Genomic DNA, 23,247 nt, shown 5'->3' with positions numbered 1-23,247 from the left:
TTCCATGAGGTACATGTAGTTCTTGGATTGGAACCTCAATTCAAGTTCAAGCAGATTTTGGGAACAAAAGTTTTGCCATTCATCTGGCCTAGCATCTACAATGCTCTGGAATCTTAAACTTAACTTCTGAGTTTGCTCACTAATGCAATTCACAACTTCAAGAAAATCATCTCTGCTGAGAGCTGCGGTCTGAAGATTTGAAGGACCTTAGCCTTCCATTCTTTTTTTAAACAGATTTAACATGATGCTGTACTGTCTCATCAAATTGAGCAAGGTCTAGAAATTGTACAACTTGCAAGTGTGCGATCACTCTTCTGTAGTAGTATCAGCCTAATAGGTCAAAGTTGGCACGAAAACAGTAAAGATATGTATATCGAAGCAAATTCACAATTACACAGTAAATACAGCAAAGGGCAGCCATTTATGTTTACATAAACTTGACCTCTGTAGATAGCTCCCTTATGATTTATTTTTTTGAGTTGGACTATTTTAACATCTTGATTCATTAATAGTCCTGACTACATGAACAAAATACATAAGGCAGCAGTAATTTCTAATGTTAACCATGCAAAACAAAATAGCTGCTTTATGCATATGGTATGGCCATTGACCAACAATTTCAACGTCACGGCGGCCCCCCTAAACGACTTCGGAATAATTTTAAATTTGGTATGGGGTAATATTTTGACCAATGGAACATTTTGAGACTAGGGACAAGAAATTTGGGTAACATGAGGGGCAAGAGATGCACCCTAACGACCACGGAAGTTTAAAGAAAACAACTTTAAAAACATTTACATCAGTCATCATTATTTACTATGATTTAGACTAGATAGACAAGTTTAAGTTATGCCTAGAATTTTTTGTCGAGTTGAATTTTATCCACCCATATAAAAAATCGACGTATTGATTCCTGTACTTCATGTACTTAAACCTGAGACTAGTCTCAGCTTAAACTTACAATGTAAAGAAACACGATGACGATGTGTAGAAATTTTAAGCTTCCATGCTGCATCCGAGAAGTTTAATGCGACCTTTGACCCGAGTGGTGTTTCTAACTTGGAACAAAAATTATTGTAATATTTTGTGTTCTTTTCATTAAAATTATCATTTAAAAAAAACTATATTGCCACAATTAATTATTAAAGTAGATAAAGGCATCGATATGCATCAAAAATACAGTAACAAAAATCCAAATTGAATATTAATTAGTCGATTCGAAAAAACATTGGGTTTCTAGATTGAAAATCACCGGTCGTTTTAAAAAAAAATTAAGCTTAACAAAATCGAAGCTTGACAAATGAAACACGATAAGAGTGTTCTCCTGTATAGAAAAAAATAATTATAAAACTAACAGCTTATTAGTGTTATATGATATGATATTAGATATCATCATTAAATGGCAGCAATGAAATCAACAAAAGAGCTTGCCAGGTAAGCTTAACTTTTCGCCATGTTCGTGATCTATATTGAGTATAATATTTATATGATTATATTTATTTTGCAGTAGTGTGTACTACTGTGCAGTTGCAAAGTCAGAGCTAACAATGTGTATGGCTTAAGCGCCTGTCATACTTAGACTGCGGAACTCAGTCTTCCATGATAGTCGTCATTTATCATTTGGTCGTTATATGACTATCAGGAGAGACTGAGTGGTTATGTAATGTACACGGAGGTGCATCCTTAACGTGTTGGTTACCGGTTTTTAATTCATCTTCGTTAGCAATTACGCACACTTACTATTGTACTGAAATTGTCTCTAGTCGTATATGAGGTGATTACGGTTTCTTCTTGTTGATTCCATATTGAAATCAGATGATTATTTCTTACACATTTTAGGTATGAAATCGGTGAGCACGCCTTGAATTGTTCACTCATGCAGTCGCCCATGTTTATCGCGCAATGGAGGGCGAGGTCACACCTTTTCTGTATAATCATACGCCGATTCATGATATTACACTTCCACTCGTCTGTAGGGGAGTTAATTACTTGATTGACAAATCACCCAGCGGCGTAGGGTGATCCCAATTTATACAGATTTTCCTGCTCGCAAGATGTAGGCTATATAAATATCTAGAATATTGTCAGGTTTGCAAATTGGGATCCGAAATATTTGACACCGGGGGTTCTCAGTACAAATGCCATACGGGGACGTGGCGCAAATATGGGTAGCATTTTCAGCCTTTTGGTATATCAATGACCCCTTTTTCAAAGCCTATTTTGGTATAAATGGGTCCGAACTGTTGCCGTTTGAAATTTACAGTGACCTTTTAATCGGTCTCCTTGAGTGCTACAGGAGCGGAGCACCCCGGGCGGAGCACTAGGAGAGTACTTTTACTGTACTCTAATGTTGTAATTATTGTTACACCAATTAAGGTAGACCACCAATAAATATCTCTCCTCAGCTTTTAGTATTGGCCAGCAATCGCTTTCCCCAAACGGCAAAGCCTGCAGCTGCTCAAATGACGTACGGAAATACGGAATAAAGGTTTCAGAGCAGCGAAATAAACTTGTTCAGTTTTGTTATTTTTCATTTAAATCCCTTCAAAAAAAAAAAGAAAAAAACCCAGAAATGTGAAGTAGGCCTATAAGCAAGTTAGGGCTGAAATTATTAAAATGAACCCCACAATGGCACTCAGCGCTCGGTAACGTTCAAGACTGTCAGTGCATCGAGTTGTAAAAAAGGGATGTTTGAAGGTAGGACCATCATTATTTTGTGTATAGTGCCCTTGGTAGCACCAATTCAGAATTTACCACGGATGCCCTACTTGCGGCCCTTATATACCCCTATAATAGGCCAACATGTAAGTTTAATAGTTCCTCGGTACCCCAGGCCCATTTCGTTTTAAATTTCAGTACCCTGGAAAATAACTCAATCAAAGGTGACATAAAAGATCTGTTAGAAAATCGCAGCCAGCCCCCATTGCCGCAAAAGCATGTAGCATACCTATTAAGAAGTGGTAGGGTCCACAGAGACCGGATTGAAGAAGGTCATCACATGACCATCAGTGTTGAATTATTTGGCAGCTTCACCGAACAGTGCGATCACGGCAAAAATATGAAACTACAAATTGATCTTTGAACAGAAAGGATTCCGCAGATAATGGTAAATTTAGGATCATTGTAGAATATGAAGTCATTAGATAGTCGATCTTTATGTTTTGGTGTGTTACATGTTGTTACAAAATAGGAATTTCATTAACAAAACTCACAAGCAATCTCAACAACTTCCACATGGAGTAATTCGTGTTGTTTATCAGGGTCATAGGTCATACGACACATATTTTGTGTCTTTTCCCCCTCGGAAAATGGCTTCTATAGTTAGTGACTATGTCATACTTTCCTGCCGCTTGCCGCTGCGGCAAGCGGCAGGGCGTTTCAACCAATGACAAGCCTTTTTATTATAATTGTGTCCATTTGTCTGCATGCAATGCGTGTGCGTCACACCGCTCAGCGGCAAGCGGCAGGGTAGTATGAAACCAGCTTAAAATTTCCACTCACCAATTCGGCAACAGCAGGTCACCTCAGGCTCAGCAGCCAGTCATTAAATCAGAACTTGAGAAGTGCGTTTATTAAGTATTAGCGGACTCGTTGACGTTAGCTAACTGTGTTATATATGCCAGGCAAACTTTAGCTTAGAACTTAGTTTAAAAACACATTTGCTATATATTATTAAGGGGCATTTCGTGATCCACAGCCTCATCCCCCCACTTTTCTCAAAAAAAAGTTGAGATTTTTATATTGATCACTGGAAACCTCTGGCTATACATAATGTTTATGTACAAAATATTTCTTGCAGATTAATTCGTTTTGCAAAGATATCGTGAAATTGAGCTCATTAGCGACCGTGCTCACGACTGACTCAATCTTTTTGATGAAAGTCAATCTTTGACAAGATGTAACTTTGCTACGGAAAGTGCTATGACAAAAAGGTTTTTAGTTTTGGCTTTCTTTACTCAAGGGCTTTAATTTGATATATAAAATGATGCAGTTTGATGGCAAATTTGAATTCACCTGGCATTATACTGTGACTGTGTAATCTTCAATAGGATGTCCAACACAGCACAGGGTGCTGCATGACAAGGAGGCGATGTACACATAAAATATGCGCTCGTTAAAGCTTTACGGTACTGCAAAATATAATTATTAGCATCCTCTTTTTATGACTGGCAGGTAGATATCCACAAAAAAGCTGATATTCCCAAAAAAAAACAGTTGATTCCAATTTTGTGTTTGTGAGTAAATTTATGCATTATGACTGTGTATTACACCAACTACAAGCTTGTTACGTCTAAAAGTGGGCCAGTCTTAAATAGATATGTGAAACATTGTAATTTCGTTCTGGTGTACCAGAACCGGGACCAGAACGTAATTTCACAATATTTTGGCTATACAAATTAATCTGCAAGAATTTTTGTTTTGTACATATGTATAAACATTATGTAGCCGGGGGTTTGTGATACAAAAATCTCAACCTTTTTTTTGAGAAAAGTGGGGGGATGATGCTGTGGATCATGAAATGCCCTTTGTTGAGGAGCATGCGTGGGCAGTGTGGCTGAGTCTTGAGTCTTGAGTTCATTCACTCCTTCAATAAGCTAGGTTTGTCCTTGGAGTGGATAAGGCGCCTGACTCATAATCCATTATATAGCACTTGTCAACATGTTGTGTCCTTGGCAAGACACTTTATCCTCATTGCCGACGGGGGGATGGGTGGGGTTGGAATGTTTGAAGTTTTTTGTTTCAATGTTGCAATATTGGCGAGCTGATTTAAACTGCTGCCTACAAATTGCATTATGTCTGTTTCAAAGGTGTGATAATATAAATTCTAACAATTTGACCTGCTGGTCACTATTTGAGTTTGAAACCGGGGGTTCTCAGTACAAATGACCATACGGGGACGTGCCGCAAATATGGGTAGCATTTTCAGCCTCTTGGTATATCAATGACCCCTTTTTCAAAGCCTATTTTGGTATGTGGCCCATTTCACGGTTAGGCGCCACTTTTTGATTTTCAACGTATCTGGCCTGGTGTGTAAAAAAATAATGGGGTTACAGAATTGACTGTTGGTGATTTTTCATTGTCTCTGTATAGCCTACCTCCACTAGCTTAATCGGCCTTTCTGCTTTTATCTTTCAGGGCGCACAGGGGTCAGAAGTGGTCAAAAACCACATTTTACTAGCAACCTGAAAACAGACATTTATTTTCCAATGCTGCCACTTTTAACTATGTTGAGCCTACCAGCTGCTTTTGTTGTTTTTATGTAATGAACAAGTTGCACTATACAGCCATACATCAACAAAGTAGTAGTTGTCAGTTAAACTAGCATGAGAACCATTTAAATTTCTGAATTCGGATGTGACATTTTCCGTTCACATCTATGTACCTTATTCAATGTGGAATAGATCGACTAATACTTTACATGAATGGCAAACTAGTGTGTTTTAGTAAAGTTCAGAGTCTTGTTACTATTTGTTGAACAAATTACACTTGTTGCTCTTAATACGTAGATACAGCGATATTTTGAATTTTTGCCAACAAATTCCGCTCACAATTTTGTCACATCCGATTAATTTTCCAAATAGTATAATTTATTAACAAATAAGTGGCAGAATTTGTTCTCCTTGATTTTTAAAAATCTCCTGCTATGAGCTATCTAATGACACCATTTAATGAAAACTCCTTCATCAACTTAGCTTGCAGATGTCATTTCAAAGTTTCCGCTCACATGTGTCACATCCATGGTACCTGTCACATCCAAAATAGTTTCTTCAAAGAACTAAGACAGGAATGGGACTAGGATGCCAGTTTGAAGTTATTTCATTACAGGTTTGTGGGGGATCAAAAGGCACAATAAGTTTTTAATTCAGTATGCCTTCTTAAATTGTGACAGGAGATTCAAAAAGCTTCAATTTCCGTTCACATGTCACATCCTCAAAATTAGTAGTTTTTAGGCCAAAATACTTAAACAACATGATATTTGACTTTCTAAAATAGGTTTATTATTTCATACATGTCACATATGATTATTTCATGGCTTTGTTGTTGTCTTTTAGGGGACAGTTTTGTATACAATTTACAGAAGCGGATGTGACATTTTCAATTGTGAACGGAATATTTCAGTATTATAAACATTTTGCTTGGCAAAAATATAAAGGGTCAGGAAAAACATTTTAGCATTGCTCAATTCAATAGAATCTATCAAAATATATGTGTTAGAAGTGCTTTAAAGCTTATATTTTGACAAGCAAACTGTTTATAATAATGAAATATTCTGTTCACAATTAAAAATGTCACATCCACCTCTATAAATTGTAAACAATGTTTTAAAATGAACACTAACACAGGTTGATATGTTTCAATATATCCCATTTAATTTACTGAGTGTGTGAAAACTCTTTGAATCATTATTTTCTAAAACATACTCTACTTTACAGTGTGTGGTTTCCGTTCACATTGACATCAGTCACATCCAAAATTGCACAAACATAAGAATCTTGAATTTGACCTGTGCTTTCAAACTGGCTGATATTATTTGTGAACATTACCCATATTATGACCATCAAAGCTGTGAAATATCAGAGTCATTCATTGATTATTAAAATTGTTGAGTAAACCTTTTCATGTCAATTTCCCTTTTTACCACAAAAATTACATGTAAGTGGCCATAAATTTGTCATTACACAACAAAATTTGCCCAAATTTGGTCAGAAGAGAGCCTATGACATCCTTGTTTATTTTAAATATCTATTATATATTGTATTGGACAGTAAAAGTATAAATATTCACTACTCAATATTTATCAAATTTGTTAAAAAATTACATAACATGTGATAATAAATTATAATTTTCTTCAAGAAGTAGAGAGATTTAAGCTGGGAAATGATATTTTTATGAAAATCTGGTCTTATGTGGAAAAGAAAACCCCAATTAAATGAAATTTAATCCATTTTGAAAATTTCAAGTTTTTTTCACCAAAAGTGGCGCCTAACCGTGAAATGGGCCATATATGAATGGGTCCTTTTTTCAAAATTTTCTCAATTTTTTCGGAAAATAGCCCAATTTTTCGTTAATTTAGCTAAAATTTTCAAAATTTTCCCAAAATTTGTAAAAACTAGGACAATTTGGGTTAAATTCGGCCGGAAATTTTGACTTTTGGTATATCAATGGGTCCAAATTTCTTGAAAAATTGGTATATTTATGGGTCCACTTTCAAATTCTCAGCGGCACGTCCCTACCAAAACCAAACTTGAGTACCCCGGTTTGAAATAAAACCTGCATAAATGATCCACAGCATCATCTCCCACTTTTCTAAAAAAAAGCTGTGCACATGTATTTTGACTGATGAATGTGTGAATTTTTTAATGTCTCAGATCTTATAAATGTTGTTTTAAAATTTATACATGTAGGAAACTTGGGCTGTTGAGAAAGAGATCTTGTACATCACAACAAAGCAGGGATTTGAAAAAAGCTGGCAGAACATGTAAGTACTGTGATTTAAATTACAAAGCTGTTGGTTTCATATAACTTGATAAAATAAATAATACAGTGACTTGAGAATCCTCCATTTTTGCACAAATGTGTACATCCATCAAAACGATGCACTTGTCGGCTGTGACCTCCACTTCGGAGATGGGTTTGGTATTCATTCTTAGCTATTATGTGAAATGAGACACATGTAGCAGCCGACAAGTGCATCATTTTGATATATGGATGTACACAAATATGGTTTATCAACATAATGCTCCTTGAATGGGGCCAGTGACTTCAAATTTCAATTTCAATCTTCCATGCCTATCAGCTTTAGTATGGGCTGTAATATCTTTTTAGCTTTTGCAGGCTAAATTCAAATTTGAGCCAATTTGAAGGGGGTGGTGGTATCATGTGTAACCCATTGGATGATACAGAATGACCCAATAAGCCCTAATATCCACTGACCTGGGCCAGTATGCAATTTATCTATACTGCAAGATTGCACACACAGGGAACATGGTGGAATAAAATCTTTTTAAAGTGTGGAGCCTGCATGATGCTTGTAAAATTATAAAACACAATATGGCTTAAGGGCTGGGGTATGAACGTTTGGACAGTATTTATTGTGGGACATTGGAGCACATCAGACATATCGAATTGCATTCTGAATACGAAGAATGTCCTTCTGATATCAAATAATTTACATTTTTGAAATTCGCAATTTAATACACATTTTATGGCAAATCATTAAAATTGATATTTTTGATATTTAACAGTACTTGAAGTAAACTTTATAAATCTGATGATTTATACTTAAAGTGTATGTAGGTGGGATGAAAAGTCGACGATCAATTGAAAATTTTGACCTTTCGTATTGAAGATATGGATTTTTTTTCCCAAAACACCAAAAAAAAATAGGTCTTTTTGGGAAAAAAATCCATATCTTCAATATGAAAGGTCAAAATTTTCAATTGACCATCGGCTTTTCGTCCCTGCTACATACACTTTAAGAACATCTCATTAGATTTATATAATTTACTTCGAGGACTGTTATATATCAAAAATTTGAAAAATATCAAATTTTTATAATTTGTCATAAAATTTGTATTATATTGTGATTTTCAAAAAATGAAAATTATTTGATATCAGAAAGACATGCTTCGTATTCAGAATGCAATTCGATAGGTCTGAGGTGCTCTCATGTCCCACAAAAAATACTGTCGAAACGCAATAAACGCTCATTTTAGATCCCTTAAAATCTTGTTAATACTTTTTTTTTCTTTCTTCCAATAAAGGTCAAATGTTTTCCTATCTGGTAGTGATAGATTTTGAGTCCACATGCTGGAAAGACAAGAAGAATGTAGGCCAGGAAATAAGTAAGTATGTCACACACTATTAGGTTCCACAAAGTACTCTAACTTTAAACTTGATTTCCTCTGTTTCTTTCTTTTCAATGTACCGGTGTTCTAATTGTTGTAACTTTGTAACCAAATGTCGTATTGACATTGGGTTTTCACTTAATGTGGAGCTTTGAATATGCTGAAAATGAAAATGTAAGATTTGAAATGTATATGGAGCAGTTTTGTGGTTTCTCATATTTGTGATAACAAACAGTTACATATTAAAGCCTGTGGGTACAAAAAATTTTTTGCGGCCTTAAGGTTGACAAACTGATGGGGAGGCGGATTTGAAATTGAAAATATGCTGATTTTTACTATGAACTATTCATAACAATTCTTTCGTTTTTCCTTTTCAGTTGAGTTTCCTGCTGTGCTACTAAACACTAGCACTGGTGAGGTAGAGTCAGAATTCCACACCTATGTTTTGCCTGAAGAAAACCCTATACTGAGTGACTTCTGCACAGAATTCACAGGAATAACACAGGTAAAATGCCTGACATATGTCATTGTAAAAGTGTAATAGTCCCATTTCTTTTAAAGTTTTGTTGAGTTAGGGCGTATTTGGCATAGCAGAAAAAAAGATTAAATGCTATAAAAAAAGGTAAAGGGGACAAACCTGTGGTCATAGGTTGGAGTGCCCATCTCTCTTTCTAAGCAATTGTTCCAGACTCCACCATGTAATGTTGCTGCAGGGGGATCACTACACCTCCTCCACAGCAAGTCTGTTATCCTTCCCAGCATTGAATAAAGCCAGTACCCATTTGTACACCTGGATGTGGAGAGGATGTAGCAGTGAAGAGACTTGCCTAAGTGCATAACATGTTGATGCTGTGGGGATTTGAACCCACAACTTTGAGCTACATCATGATTATGAGTCGGAAGTTTTGACCGCTGTGCCACTGCCCCATCATGGGGCTATATGTGACACAATCTGGTCCATGGGGGCCAAAGGCGGCGAATTTGAAACTGAGATAAAGGTAAAAATATGGAGTAAAAAAACAATAAAATACATAAGAAAATAGACATGAAAAAACTTCATAACTTTAGAAACAAGTATACTAGACCTTTGGTGTTTTCAGTAAATGATAGCCTATTGTATGTATAATGTAATAATTAGAGTAACTCAATTAGAGTAACTCAATTTCCAAAAATTTGCCCCCCATGGACCAGATCGTGTCACATATATGCTCGTACCAATGTTCACTGATTCTGATCCTGCTGAAAATGCCGCAACCTGCATGGCCTTCCTTCAAGTTGAGAGAATAGGCATCACAGTGTATGGGTAGGGGTGTGGGTGTTCTATTCAGAGCTGCCCTCATTTGGGGGTTTACACAGGACACACCATGTAAGAAAGTTGCAAATTTCAGTGAAAATGCAAAGTAGACTATGTGGATGAAAGGGCTATTCCATTTGAAATCCATGCACCCCCTGGAAGACATATCCTTATTCTTCCAAACAGGGAGTGTGAATTTCAAATGGGATTACCTGAATGGGTGGCTCCATTTGAAATCTACACCCCCTGTATGGGAGATTAATGTCATTTCATGGTTTGTAGTTGATTTCAACTGGAATAGCCTAATGCCTGGTCATATTTGAGCAATGTAAGTCTAAAGTCTGCTTCATCAATAAATTGACAATGTTTTTGAGCATAGTATAGCCACTTCTATGTCCATGTCCATGGTATAATGATTGACTTTGGGAATTGGTATCCACAATTATACATGTATATGGTCCGGCGTCATATACTGGGGTACCCATTTTGATGTGCAACATGGATTTCAAAACACTGTCTCTTGAGTATTCCTTTACTTAGAAGATTCATTTAGGTCTTAAATTGAGGCTAATTTATTCTATATTACTCATGTAATATCCTGTGTTAAAATTATTTTTAATTATTTTTTTATGATGTTTGAAATGAAATGTGCTAAGGGTGGTTGTGGATTAGGGGGAGGGATTCATATCGTAAATTTGATCTAAAACCCCCATTAAAAATTTGAATCTGGTAAAGAAATGTCTAAATGAACTCAGACCTCTAAAGCAAGTAAATAAATAGATAAGGCCATTTTAAAAGACTAATGCTTGCTAAGAATGATTGTAAATGTAAAAAAAGAGGGGGTTTAAACACCCCCCCCCAGTTTGTGATTTTTTTTGCCCGTTCTCAATTTTTAACCGATTTTCATAAAAAAAAGGTGTCAAAAAGCTCAGGAGGATGAACCACTTCAAATGAGACCTGCATCACTTTTTTACTATGTAACACGAATGATTGGTTTATGACACATGGCCATATAGGTTCAAATGTTAAGTCCTCATTTGATGGCACTTATGTTGAGGTGTATGTATGTGTGCAGATATGGATAAGATTTAACTAATTTTATACTCATTTTATTTTCACCCAGGCTCAGGTTGAATCTGGTCCTCCTGTACGTGTATGCTTAAGTCAGTTCTCTAGATGGTTAAGAAAACTGGAAGTAGAAAAAGGTATAGCCTACAACACAACTCAAGATGATAGCAAGAAGCTGTGTACATTTGTAACATGGTCAGGTAAGCCACTTTCTAGATACACCCCACCCTTTTATTTTTGTCTTCAGTCAAGTTGACCTCCAAAGTAAACGGCAGTCCTGTGGCGGATGAACTGAGAGAAGGGAAATGTTGCTTATCCTATGTCCACCTTGTAGAAGGCAATGGCGAGCCACTACAGTATTAGCCTAGAGGTAGAGGGTGGTTGTGTAGTTTGGTGCGCATGGTTATCGATCGGAAGGTTGCAAGATCATGACCTTTCTAATTTCTCCTCTGTCCCACTCATTGTGGCCCTAAACGTGCAGACACCACAGTGGGTGCATAGCGTGCTGTGGTACGGAGAGTCACATAAAATGGTGGTCCCATGTACCAGATGAGCAATATCTGGACATGTAAAAGTTGCAGTCCTTTTCATGAAGAGCAGGGGATCAGCCTGGGCCTGTTGTCTGTCACACTCAGCATTGAGGTCAACTTGCACTGCCCTTAGGGGCTTGGGAGCTTATCGACCCATGACGCGCTTTGAGGGATGTGAGTATGTGTGTATTGGCTTTTTGCGTGGTCAATTCGTAATAAAGTGTAACAAAACTTTTTTGTGCAATTTATTTAATAAAATTAGGAAGATAAAATTGTATTTCATTATAACTTTCACAACAGATTGGGACCTTGCTATATGTTTACATTATGAGTGTAGGAGAAAGCAACTGGTGAAGCCGCCTGCGTTGACAAGTTGGATAGACCTAAGAGCAACATATAAGGTATATAGTAACACCTTGCTGTACTATTTTTCACCCTCATGTGGTGGTGACGTCAGTGTGCATTTCATTGTTGCACAGCCTCAAATCAATAGCAATCGCTCAAAGTGCTGGTGTACACACTCACATGCCTAAAGACATCACATAGATGTGCAAGCTAAACAGCTGCTGCTTCAACGTGTTGACTTCACTGCCACATTGGGGATGAAAAATGGTATATTTTACCTTATGAGTGTAAGAGGTTTACCTTATGAGTGTAAGAGAAGGCAACAGGTGAAGCCACCCGCATTGATAATGGTTCCTAGTTCCTAGTTATTTTATTTCCATCATTAAAAAACATACAAATAGAAAAATAACAAAATCCAATAAGATGGAAGAGGTACAATGAAAGACAATAAGCCTGCAAAATGTTGACCCCCATACAAAAGTTAGAAAAATACTACCTGACAAATATATTACCAAAAAACAAACTATTTACTAAAAAACAGTACAAACATATAGCAAGCAAGCTCATTAAACTTACAATACAATAGCAATTTGAATCAACAAGATTATAGATTTGTTCATTAGTAACCACAAAAAATATGCATTGCTCTTGGAACATACAAGGTATACATGTAGTAACACCTTCGATTTGCAAAATGTTTACATTGCCCCCAGAATTATTTCGGGCAGGTAAAAGTCACGTGGAAGGTGTATACATATCATTCATTTCATATCCAAGCACCACCATCCAAATAGCTAGTGAGGCAATAGCATCTGGTTGTAAATCGTTAGTATCCCCCAACAGCATCTATAAGTCGGATAAATTGTCCTTTGTGCCCTGGTCTCCTTTTGCTATGTGATGGAACATATGCTGTAGAACATATCTTGTACAGGGCTCCTCCACAGGCATCTTCAGGATTATATGTGTGGAATAGGGAGACATGAAGTCCATGTACAAAGACCAGAAATTACATTTCAAATGTACACCAAGGTATTCTTCCCTAACTATTTCACTTACCATGTCACTGTTGCCCTAACCATCTTTGAAGTAAGCTTCCTTGGTTGTATTATCTCTCTGGAAATTTATTGGTCCAAATTTGTAGTCAATATCCTGAAATTATGTGTCCTGCTTGTAAGCTACACCATGCTTCAAATGGTGTTGATCAAATCTAGCTCTCAAAATGTCTGACAAAACAATCCCTAACTTTTGACCTTTCATAAAGACATGTGTTATTCTACCAATACCCCACAGAACAGAGACTGTGACTATGAGGTTGATATCATGACATTGCTAAATATGACACATCAGCAGTTGAAGCATGTGCTGACATGTGCAGGTGAATGAACATGTGGACTCTCAACCAGTCTCTTGTTCAACATGAATTGGGCTATTGACTGCACATGGCAGTGCTATCAAGGCCTTGTGCATGTGTCTAAGGTCTGAAAGGTTATGATTTTGGGTCATGTTGTGAACATATACAATGGACATGTACGGCTGAATTTGTCATGTGGATATTTAGACTTTTATCAATAAAGTAAGTACAAATTGGGGATCATATTTTTCAGATATGGAATAAGGACTTTGAGTGCATTTTAACAGTGGTATGTGTGTGGGAATTTTTATAACTGGTGCAGTTATCATGTTTTGAAATATACACTCTTTGACAGCTCTATCCGTACCTGTTTGAATACATGGTTATACCATGTACCCATACACTAGGTATGGGTACATGGAGACCAGGTATACTTCAGGATGTGTCTTAGGAAGTGAAGTTGACGCTGCGGTCGCTGCTTTACAAGATTGATGAGAGGCTGGTTGTCAGTCATAGCATAAATCAGGACATTGCTTACACAGTCAAGGGGCTTGACTGGGTATGCCATGATGTTCTTTGGTTTCAGATGACTGTGCTTGAGTCCACCTTGATTGGTTTTGCTGGCAACGCTTTGGTGGTACCTTAATACACAATTTCCTTTGCTATCCATGCAAGTTGGACTTGGCCATATGTCATGGATTGTAATTCTGACCTCCCTCTTACACTATCCTGGAGGCCACAAAGATATACCATCGTATTGAGCAGTTGCTTGGGGTTGTCTGATCCCAGCTTCCCATTCTCCCATTGATCTTCTTTCTTGGTGGATATTGGTTGAGCTTGTTTAGGTGGTTTATTTACGCCATCTTGAGACTTTCTCTTCATTTTGGCATCCAGTGTGAGCTGCAGTTCTTTAAAGGATGGGTCTCTTAGCAGTTTGTAATTTATGTGGTTGATATTGAAATACTTCTGAATACTAGTGATCATCTAGTATGTTGTAGCCCCAGGATACTCCTTGCCATTTTGCTTTCTGGCCTCGCAGACGCATACAAATGGACTTAGTGAATAATTGATCACATCCTTGGTCATGAGGCACATTGATAAAACTCTTGTCTTCTTTGGCTGCTTTCTTGTTTCTCCACTCGAGCCACTTTCGAACTAGGTGTACTTGTAAGCCCAATTAGCCTTTGCTTTGGTTTTGGTTGGAAACGCCAACTTGCAAAGGTTTGTCAGTGGTCTGTTTTTTTTACAAACCGTTCGTTTTCCTCAACTTGGGTAAGGGCCCAAAGTTGTGGGATATCATGATGCTCGTGTAGGCTCTGTAGGCCAATGATGCCAGCATCTGAACACTGGTCATCTTTGCACTATTTCATTTACTTTTAAATTTACCTATTACATGTTATTACATTATGAAGAAAAACTTCAACCGGTCCTGTTTAGTATCTCAAATGAAACTCACATGCCTTTTATACTTATAGTAAGTAGAGGCCACATCGGTCTATCTGCTCTAGTTAAGGTTTTCGTGCAACATTTTTGGACAAAGGTGTCAGCCGGGTTAAAATTAACCATAAGAGTCTTATCTTTCTGATTAACCCGGCTGGCATTTCTGAAAAGTGACGTGATACATGTGGTTTGTGAGTGTACCAAAATGGACCATTATTTTTCTCAAGTGTCCTTAAAGGAAGGCCAGATATGGGCTGATTGTCTGACCACCTACACCTTTGTGCACCTTTCTTTTAACCCCCTGGACACTCACTGCTGGTCATCTAACAGCATTTCTGATTGGTTGATAACTTGAAATGCTCATCTCAATTGCCAATTATGACCAGGCTTTAAACTATTTATGGTCAAACTTGCATTTGCAGATGATCTTATTAATACCCCCCTTGATTGGTTCAAAATTGGACACAGTATTCATTTTGGCCAATCGGCAGGTAGTTCTCATGGGGTTATAATATCTATGCATGAAAGTGTTAGCAAAGCTGGGTTTAACTGAAATATATTTTTCTTATACCATTGTAGAATTATTACCAGCGCAAACCTCAAGGATTACATGGAGCATTGCAAGATGTAGGCATTGAGTTCAGTGGTAGGCAGCATTCAGGTGAGTGATCAACTGTTCATAAATTGGGCTATTCCATTTAAAATCCACACTACCCCTGTGGAAGATTTTGGAAATGTATTCCACAGGGGGAGTATGAATTTCAAATGGAATGAACACATTAGCAGCTCCATTTGAAACTCGCCCTCCCTTTGTGGAAGATTCGGGTTGAATCTTTCTCAGAGGGTGTATGAAATTCAAATGGAGCTGCCTAATGTGTTCATTCCATTTGAAATTCATACTCCCTTGTGGAAGATATTTCCAAAATCTTCCCCAGGAATAGTGTGGATTTTAAATGGAATAGCGCAATCAATGATCATGGCATAAAATGACAAAAGGCACAAAGTACGATTTTACTTGGAACAATTGATGCGATACCATATCAATATTTTATAACCTGATTCAGTTGGAAGTAGGAAAAATAATCATTTTGACAATCAAATTTTTGCTTCAATGTTTATATGCTGTAAATTGTAGAAGATATAGTTATTGAAAAAAATAGTCATGGTATTTGGACTTATTATATGCTGTAAATTTTAGATATAGTTATTGAAAAAAGTAGTCATGGTATTTGGACTTTTGGACAAAGATTGATCTAATTTCAGTACTGTTATTTAGGGTTCAACACATCTTTTCTAGATGTGATATGGGAATGCTGCTTCAACCCACATAATGATACAGAGTACCACTGAGAAACTCAATTTAATTTGGAATGCTATTGGTTTTGTATTTGATGTGATATAATCTTTATTTTAGTTGCAAATAAAAGTTTGAAGTTTGAGAGGGTTATTTCCTACCACATTTATTGTATTTTAATCGCATGTATGGTTAACTATTTATGGAGATTTTAAGAAGGGAAAAAAGTAATACGAATAAAAAAGTTATAAAAAAAAGGAAATTGGAATATTATAACACAGTCAACCTCCTTGAAATTATAGCAATAAAATAGCAAATTTTCACATGCACTTTTCACCCCCTTAGAATTTTAGCATTAAAATAACAATTTTATGCATGCTGCATGCACACTTTTCCAAGTAAAGTAAGTCTGAGGCTCACTCCTTCATGAAAATTTAAAAGTTATTATAAAGTATATTCTTTTTCTCATACAGGACTGGATGACTCTAGAAACACTGCAAAGTTAGCATGGCGTATGATATGCGATGGATGTGTCATGAAGATTACACGGACCATGCAAAGGGTAGGTTACGCTGCTGTTATGAGATAGCGAGATAATAATTTCATTCATTTAGATTGCCATCACTGCCGTATAAGACATTTGTGTTATGTATTTCCGCTGATTGTGTTGCTCACTTGACTTGAACACAAGATTCTTTGTCTAAAAGGGTTGCAACTGTGTTGTTAAACACATGTCACCATGAAGGGCAACATTCTCGGGAGCACACATCCATAGCAAATTGCACCATATTTAATTAGCTACATGGCATGAAGACAATTTTTTGAATTGCAAATGTTAGTGCCACTTATATAGCTACATCAAGTTCTAAAGCAGGAGTTGTCAATTATATTTGATCATGGGCCACAGAGGGCCAGAATCATATCAAAAGATTTGTGTCTGAGGGCCAAATACTGTTACACCGTGGTGCTGTGAACCTTATATTTCAGAGCTGTATAAAGGAAAGGGCCAAGCACAATTGGTCAGCAGGACCACTAATTGAGAACCTCTGGTCTCAAGTACCTGGGAGACATGTTTTTATCATAATTAATTGTAAATTGAAAGAGAAGAAATGCACATTGTACTATATGGCTAGCGGCTTAAGGTTGTGCGACATTGTTTTCAGCGACCTTCTGTAAAGCATAGTGATGATTTGTAATTGTGCAATATAAATCTGTGGCAAAGGTCCAGATAAAATGTAGGAACATTGTGCAATAATGTCTCAAGTTTATTGTAAAAATCAAATATAGCAAGTGTGTATTTAAGATGTTATGTATTTATGATAACTACGTACTTGAAATTATGTGTTGTGGCAAGTTACAGTAGTTATGTAAGTGTATCAAACAAATTTTGGCGTACAATGTAGTCTATTATGTAACAATTTGTGTGTGCTAGGCTGCTACTGAAAACATCGAAAAGTTTATTTTTAGTGTCCGTTTTATTTTTCTTCAAAAAACTTAGTCTTATCTCTACTGAGACACAGAAATGTGATTCACAAATATGCATGTTATGTTTTGTGTTGAGTTGAGTAAGATGGCAGATACATGTAATCAAATAGAGCCCATTTTATTGTTTATGTGGATTAATATAATCGAGATTAATTGAAGATTGAGAAATACCTCATTCTTATTATGTTGTACCTATTAGAACATTGGGCTATTCCAGTTGAACTCCATACATCCTAGGGAGACATGACCTTAATCTCCCACATAGGGGGTGTATATTTCAAATGGAGTCACCTATTCAGGTATCCCCATTTGAAATTTACACTCCCTGTTTAGAAGATTAAAGTGATGTCTTCCATAGGGGGTGTATGGATTTCAACTGGAATAGTCCAATGTCTGTCAAGCATAGAATGGTTGGCACAATAATAACAGTGACTGGACTATAGGACCTTTTCTGGTGTTTGCTGTAGATGTAGAATATATTTTATCAACATTGAAAAATTGTGCTTGTACAATGTATGTATATGAAGAGCTTAGTTTCAAAACCCCTTACATCCACATGCCCATTTTTGAGAACACATCAAAAATCATCAAAAAATCACTGATATATGGGGTTTTCAACAAAAGCAGTTTTTGGTGGGATGCTCATCCTACCCAAGCATCCCACCAAAAACTGCTTTTGTTGCAAACCCCCATATATCAGATGATTTTTTGATGTGTTCTCAAAATTAGGCAAGTGGATGTAAGGGGTTTTGAAACTAAGCTCTTCATATGTTTATTTAATGTAACATGTTAGCTCTATTTTTAATGTTTATGTATGAATGTAGAGATTGATGTGTTGTTAGCATAAACATTTTCAGTAAAAATGCTTTGTTACATATGGAGGGAGGACATTGTCGTTTGAGGAATGGCATGATTAGTGAACTATTGAATGATACAGGTGTCACTTTTACAAGTGTCTGGGTAACCAAGTGAGTTCAAGTGATTCTGAGGGTGACCCCATATGAGAGCAAAAAATGGGTAAAACAATATCCTTGTTGAGACTACTTCTGTTTAAAAAGATACCCCATCTGAGACATTGCAGTGTTGCATGGATACCCTACTGATGTGAGACCATGAATGATTGCAAGAATACCCGGTATGGAGACAATGACTAGGATAAAACTTATAATGAAATTTCAAGTCTTCTTTTAGAAGATGGAAGATTTAAGTAGATAGTAACAACATGAACACCCAACATCACAAATTCAAGTACAATTTTTTCAGGATTTTATTTTGAAAGTATTGTAATATGCTGTCAGAGTCTGAATTTGACACCCGTTCCCGATACAATGAGAGGCTTTTGTGATTTTGATGCTGCTTTTTGCAAGTCCCGGGACTGCAGCTGGTCACCTATTTTTGTAGAACAAGCTTGGTTACATCAAGGCTAGCATACCAAGAGACATGTATGTATATACGTGTAGGAAACGTCATATGCAAATTAAATTTAATTCAACAATTTGTTAAATGCATTGGAAGTCTATTAAAGATAGTTGCTGTTGTGGGATCGATAATGCAAGTTTTTAAACAGTTTTATACTTGTAGTTATATATAACCCCTGCCCCGAAAACATTTATTTGTAATTATTACACAAGAGTTTTGATAGGTATTCATTTTGCCTAAACGGTACTCATCCTCACAAATTAAATGACCTATACCTGAATGCAAAAGAAACAAAGGTGTTTACTAGATGGGAATTAATCTTGTACATTTATGTTGCATGGTTAGGGAACAGATCAGAAGTTTGATGATGTCCTACACGAAAACGCCTTCGTTAAGAGGCTGTCCCTTCCTGAAACTAAAGTGTGAAATGTTGAAAACTCTCAAGTTTTTTACAAACATTATCAGACATTTTGACCTGCTCTCCTAATGAAATAAACACCTCAAAAGAAATAAGTCCCCCTCTGAACATGTCGTCATAACATCGTAAGGTTTCATTTGTACCAACAAAACTAACTTTGAAATAATTATATGACTGTTTACTAAGTGTTGTGTGAAAATGAGAGATTTCCATGACTTCAGGGCTGAATGAGCCTAAATTGAAGGCAAAAACTGCCCTTTCCAAAAGTCACAAAGTAGGCCTATGCTTGTCACAAAAGTTGATTCATGGCTTGTTACTAATGGAAAACCCCATGTGTTTGAGTGCAGTTTAAAATCCTCACCAAGTGAACATTTACTGTAATGTGTATCGATTCTTGATCATTCAGCCATGCAAATCCCCTAGGTGCAGAGTTTAGCACAGTGAGTTGTAAGATGGTCAGTTCCATTCCTTGTCCCAATACGCATTGCAGTTAACAAGCATAGGCCTACTTTGTGACTTTTGGAAAGGGCACTTTTTGTCTTCAATTTAGGCTCATTCAGCCCTGAAGTCATGGACATCTCTCATTTTCACACAGCACTTAGTAAACAGTCATATAATTATTTCAAAGTTAGTTTTGTTGGTACAAAACGAAACTTTACGATGTTATGACGACATGTTCAGAGGGGGACTTATTTCTTTTGAGATGTTTATGTTTTGTTCATAGGATGTCATTGAAATTTTGAATGAATCCAATGTGTTTTTAATATTTTGTGCATTATTTGTCAACTTTACTTTTATATCAAATGTTTTTGTATTGTAAATAGAGTATAAAAAATGCTTCTCAGTATAATAAAATTAATATATTTTTGACAAATAATCATTGCAATTGTAGCTTTTTGTGTGTGAAAGAGTTAATTAACAATAATATTAATCAATAATCTGAATAGAACAATCTGGATCTAATACTTTCATTACAAAAAATGTTTTTATGATTGTTTTACAGACTGTCCAGAAACGTCCTGTGCCAACCAAAGCAATTGAGTCAAATCAAGCAAGCGCTCATGTCCTTCAAACTCAAGCAATAAATCAAGCAACTCATATGCAAGGTTTTGCTCAATATCCACCAGTGACAGATTCCAAGGCAACAAAGGGGCATTTTGACAATGTCATCATAACTGCTCCTGTATGTAATGTCGCATCGTACCAGCAGGAGATGGTTTGGACGGCAACTGCAACCATTTCAGATGCAAGACAAAGTGAGGATATTTACATCGCTCCTGCATCAACCCAGCATGAGGAGGATGGCGAGGAAGAAAGATATTGTAACTCAGATGATGATGACGATGACTTTGTAACAGCAACACAAGCACTTGCTTGGGAAGATAAATGGGGACATAGTGAGCCCAATTCAGAACAGTCTAGTGTTAAGAGTGTTCCTGGTATAGCAAGCGTAATGACACCCAAAGTTGCATTGGGTGTAACAGATGCACTGTGTCCTAATTTGGGAGATAAATCTGGCAATACTGTAAGTGCCCAATCACTTGTACCAGTCCAAACATGTTTAAGGTCTGGTGTTAAAGATGGCAACACTGATGGACAAAGCAATGGTAGAGTAGGTGTGAAGAGACCAAGTCCTTTGAGTAGTGAAAAATGGTCGCACACAATATCCAAGCCAAGTGATGCTAAACAGGTTGCCAATTCAACTCAAAATAAACAATCGCCAATACTGTGGACGTCATATCCAACTAAAATCAACAATTCCAACCGCATAACGATCAGAATTCAAAACTCCAATTGGCCCTGCCCCAATGACAAGAAAATCCCCTTTTAATACCAATGGTACTCTGAAAACACCACCTAGTTCAACAACTGTAGCTTCAAAGGTACTAAGAACACCAACCTATAGTCCTACCTTGTCATCCGGAATGCTGCAAGGGAACATTACCCCACCCATGTGTGGGTGTGGACGTCGGGCAAAGAAAAACAATGTTGTGTCACCGGGACCGAACCAAGGGAGAGGGTTCTACAGTTGTCCAAACAGGAGAGGCGGTAGAAGTAGCGAGTTTGCTCTACATGATTCGACAAATCGACGGAGCAAGCAAGGTTGCGGATATTTCAAATGGGAAAGCGTGGTGATTAAAGAAAAACTTGCTGTGTCCAGCACACCTGTGTTGAAATACAAACAAACTTCAATATCCAATTACCGAGATCTACACCCGTGTTGAAGTTGAATTATAACAAGTCTACACCAACGACACCAGTGATAGGGTATAAATCTACACCTAGTCCTGTAGAGAGACTTGGTCAGTCATATATCAGTGAAGGTGTAAGACTGGGGAATGGAAGTAAATTGGGGGGTTTGGGGAAACGATTGGGAATGAGCCAAAGGACAGTTTTGAAACCACCAACTCTGAATTTATGATGTTGTGTAAATGTTTAAACTTCATAAAAAGCCTAACCCTAGTCCGGATGGGAGACTTAGGGATGAAATCAAAACTCGACCAGCCAGTTTCTATTGTTCTAAACAATGGAACACAGTTTAACTGCCAGCCATTGTTGTATATCAGCAACAGTGTGAGACTGGGGAATTAATTGGGGAGGGGGTGGAAGATGATTAAAGATGTGTCAAAGAACAGTTTTGAAACCACCAGCTCTGAATTCATGATGTTACAAATGTATAAACTTCATTAAAGAGCATACAGGTTGAATTGCTTGCTGTGAAGTCAAAGAATGTTGGACATTTGTGTTAGCCAATCCCAGAATTCCAAGGTCAAAGTTTATATAGGGGTGAAATTTCAAAGTTGCTCAAATTTTATTGACACTAATTTCAAAATATTCCTCAGGTCATAAGGATTCAGTTAATAGTTTGACATATCTATGCCTTATCTTTCCAAGGTTATGCGCAAAAGGGTTGAAGGTCAACATTTGGGCTACACATGGGTCAAAACAGAACTGTCTCAACTTTTTCATCTTGTAATATCAAGCAAATAGTTTGCCCTATCTGGTAACCAAGGAAACACAGCAAAATAGGTCACAACCAATAGGACTTAACTGGGAATTGACCCATTTCAGTATGTTACTAGGTAACAAAGCATCTCGGATGTTACAAATTATTCCTTATTGAAATTGTTATAATAACTCGAACATTTTGAGACCATTTGCATCAAAATTGGAGACATTTTTCTGTTTTGACAAAACAATTTTTTTTTCCTTAATCTTGAGACTACATTTGTTTGCTATTGGCCTTATATTTTTTGAGATTTTAACACAATGCAACAAAATTAACTTCTTAAAATTCACACTGCTAATCTATACAAAATGATGCATAAAATCGGAAATAGACCAAAAAATGAGAAAACTGCTTCCGGAGCTGATGTTGGCTTTTTACGATGAGCATATTGCTTACCTATAGATGCTGTAATTGAAGTTATAAGTAGACACATATGTTGCACTTTGATCAAAGCTCGCAGGAGAATGTGACAACTCTCGTATTTCTACCTCACATTACGTGAACATTGGATAAATCCACAGCCCCTTGAGAAGTTTGACCGAAATCCATTCATAGCTTGATATTTAAATCGAACACAAAAACTTGAAAAAGGCCTGCATTTTATCAGCTAAAATAGAGCCATTTGACCACTAAGTTTTTGTGAAATCAGTGCTGCCATAGGTTGCGCTTGGCATGCAGATAAGCGTCACTTCAATAGGCGTAGCGTATCTGTGCATTACCAAATTGCACAACTTTGCAACACTA

At 36.8% G+C, this 23,247-nt stretch overlaps 2 protein-coding genes across 2 annotated transcripts in view; one reads left to right on the top strand and one right to left on the bottom strand.

The window, feature by feature from the left end:
• The window catches only part of LOC140144194 (uncharacterized), a 28,511-nt gene extending 27,483 nt beyond the window's left edge, over positions 1–1,028 (bottom strand). The window contains exon 1 of the mRNA XM_072166019.1: positions 962–1,028. The gene's annotated coding sequence lies outside the window, so the exon portion shown is untranslated. The remainder of the gene's footprint in view (positions 1–961) is intronic.
• Positions 1,029–1,261: 233 nt separating this feature from the next.
• LOC140144191 (ERI1 exoribonuclease 2-like) lies at positions 1,262–21,472 on the top strand. Its single transcript, XM_072166017.1, has 9 exons — positions 1,262–1,434; positions 7,407–7,480; positions 8,766–8,846; positions 9,227–9,354; positions 11,267–11,411; positions 12,042–12,142; positions 15,457–15,538; positions 16,645–16,733; positions 20,497–21,472. Exons 1-9 carry the CDS (start codon positions 1,400–1,402, stop codon positions 21,322–21,324), a joined length of 1,563 nt encoding a protein of 520 aa, XP_072022118.1. The 5' UTR covers positions 1,262–1,399; the 3' UTR covers positions 21,325–21,472.
• Positions 21,473–23,247: the final 1,775 nt, after the last annotated feature.

Source organism: Amphiura filiformis, unplaced genomic scaffold, assembly GCF_039555335.1.
Source record: "Amphiura filiformis unplaced genomic scaffold, Afil_fr2py scaffold_44, whole genome shotgun sequence".
Lineage (NCBI taxonomy): Eukaryota > Metazoa > Echinodermata > Ophiuroidea > Amphilepidida > Amphiuridae > Amphiura > Amphiura filiformis.
This window is presented reverse-complemented; position numbering and strand designations above follow the sequence as displayed.

What these genes read in the sequence shown, in the direction of transcription:
- LOC140144191 (XM_072166017.1), top strand. Translation starts at nt 1,400, where the DNA reads ATGGCAGCAATGAAATCAACAAAAGAGCTTGCCAG. An exon ending in TCAACAAAAGAGCTTGCCAG is followed by an intron (nt 1,435 to 7,406) that starts GTAAGCTTAACT and finishes TTATACATGTAG; the next exon opens with GAAACTTGGGCTGTTGAGAA. An exon ending in TACATTTGTAACATGGTCAG is followed by an intron (nt 11,412 to 12,041) that starts GTAAGCCACTTT and finishes CTTTCACAACAG; the next exon opens with ATTGGGACCTTGCTATATGT.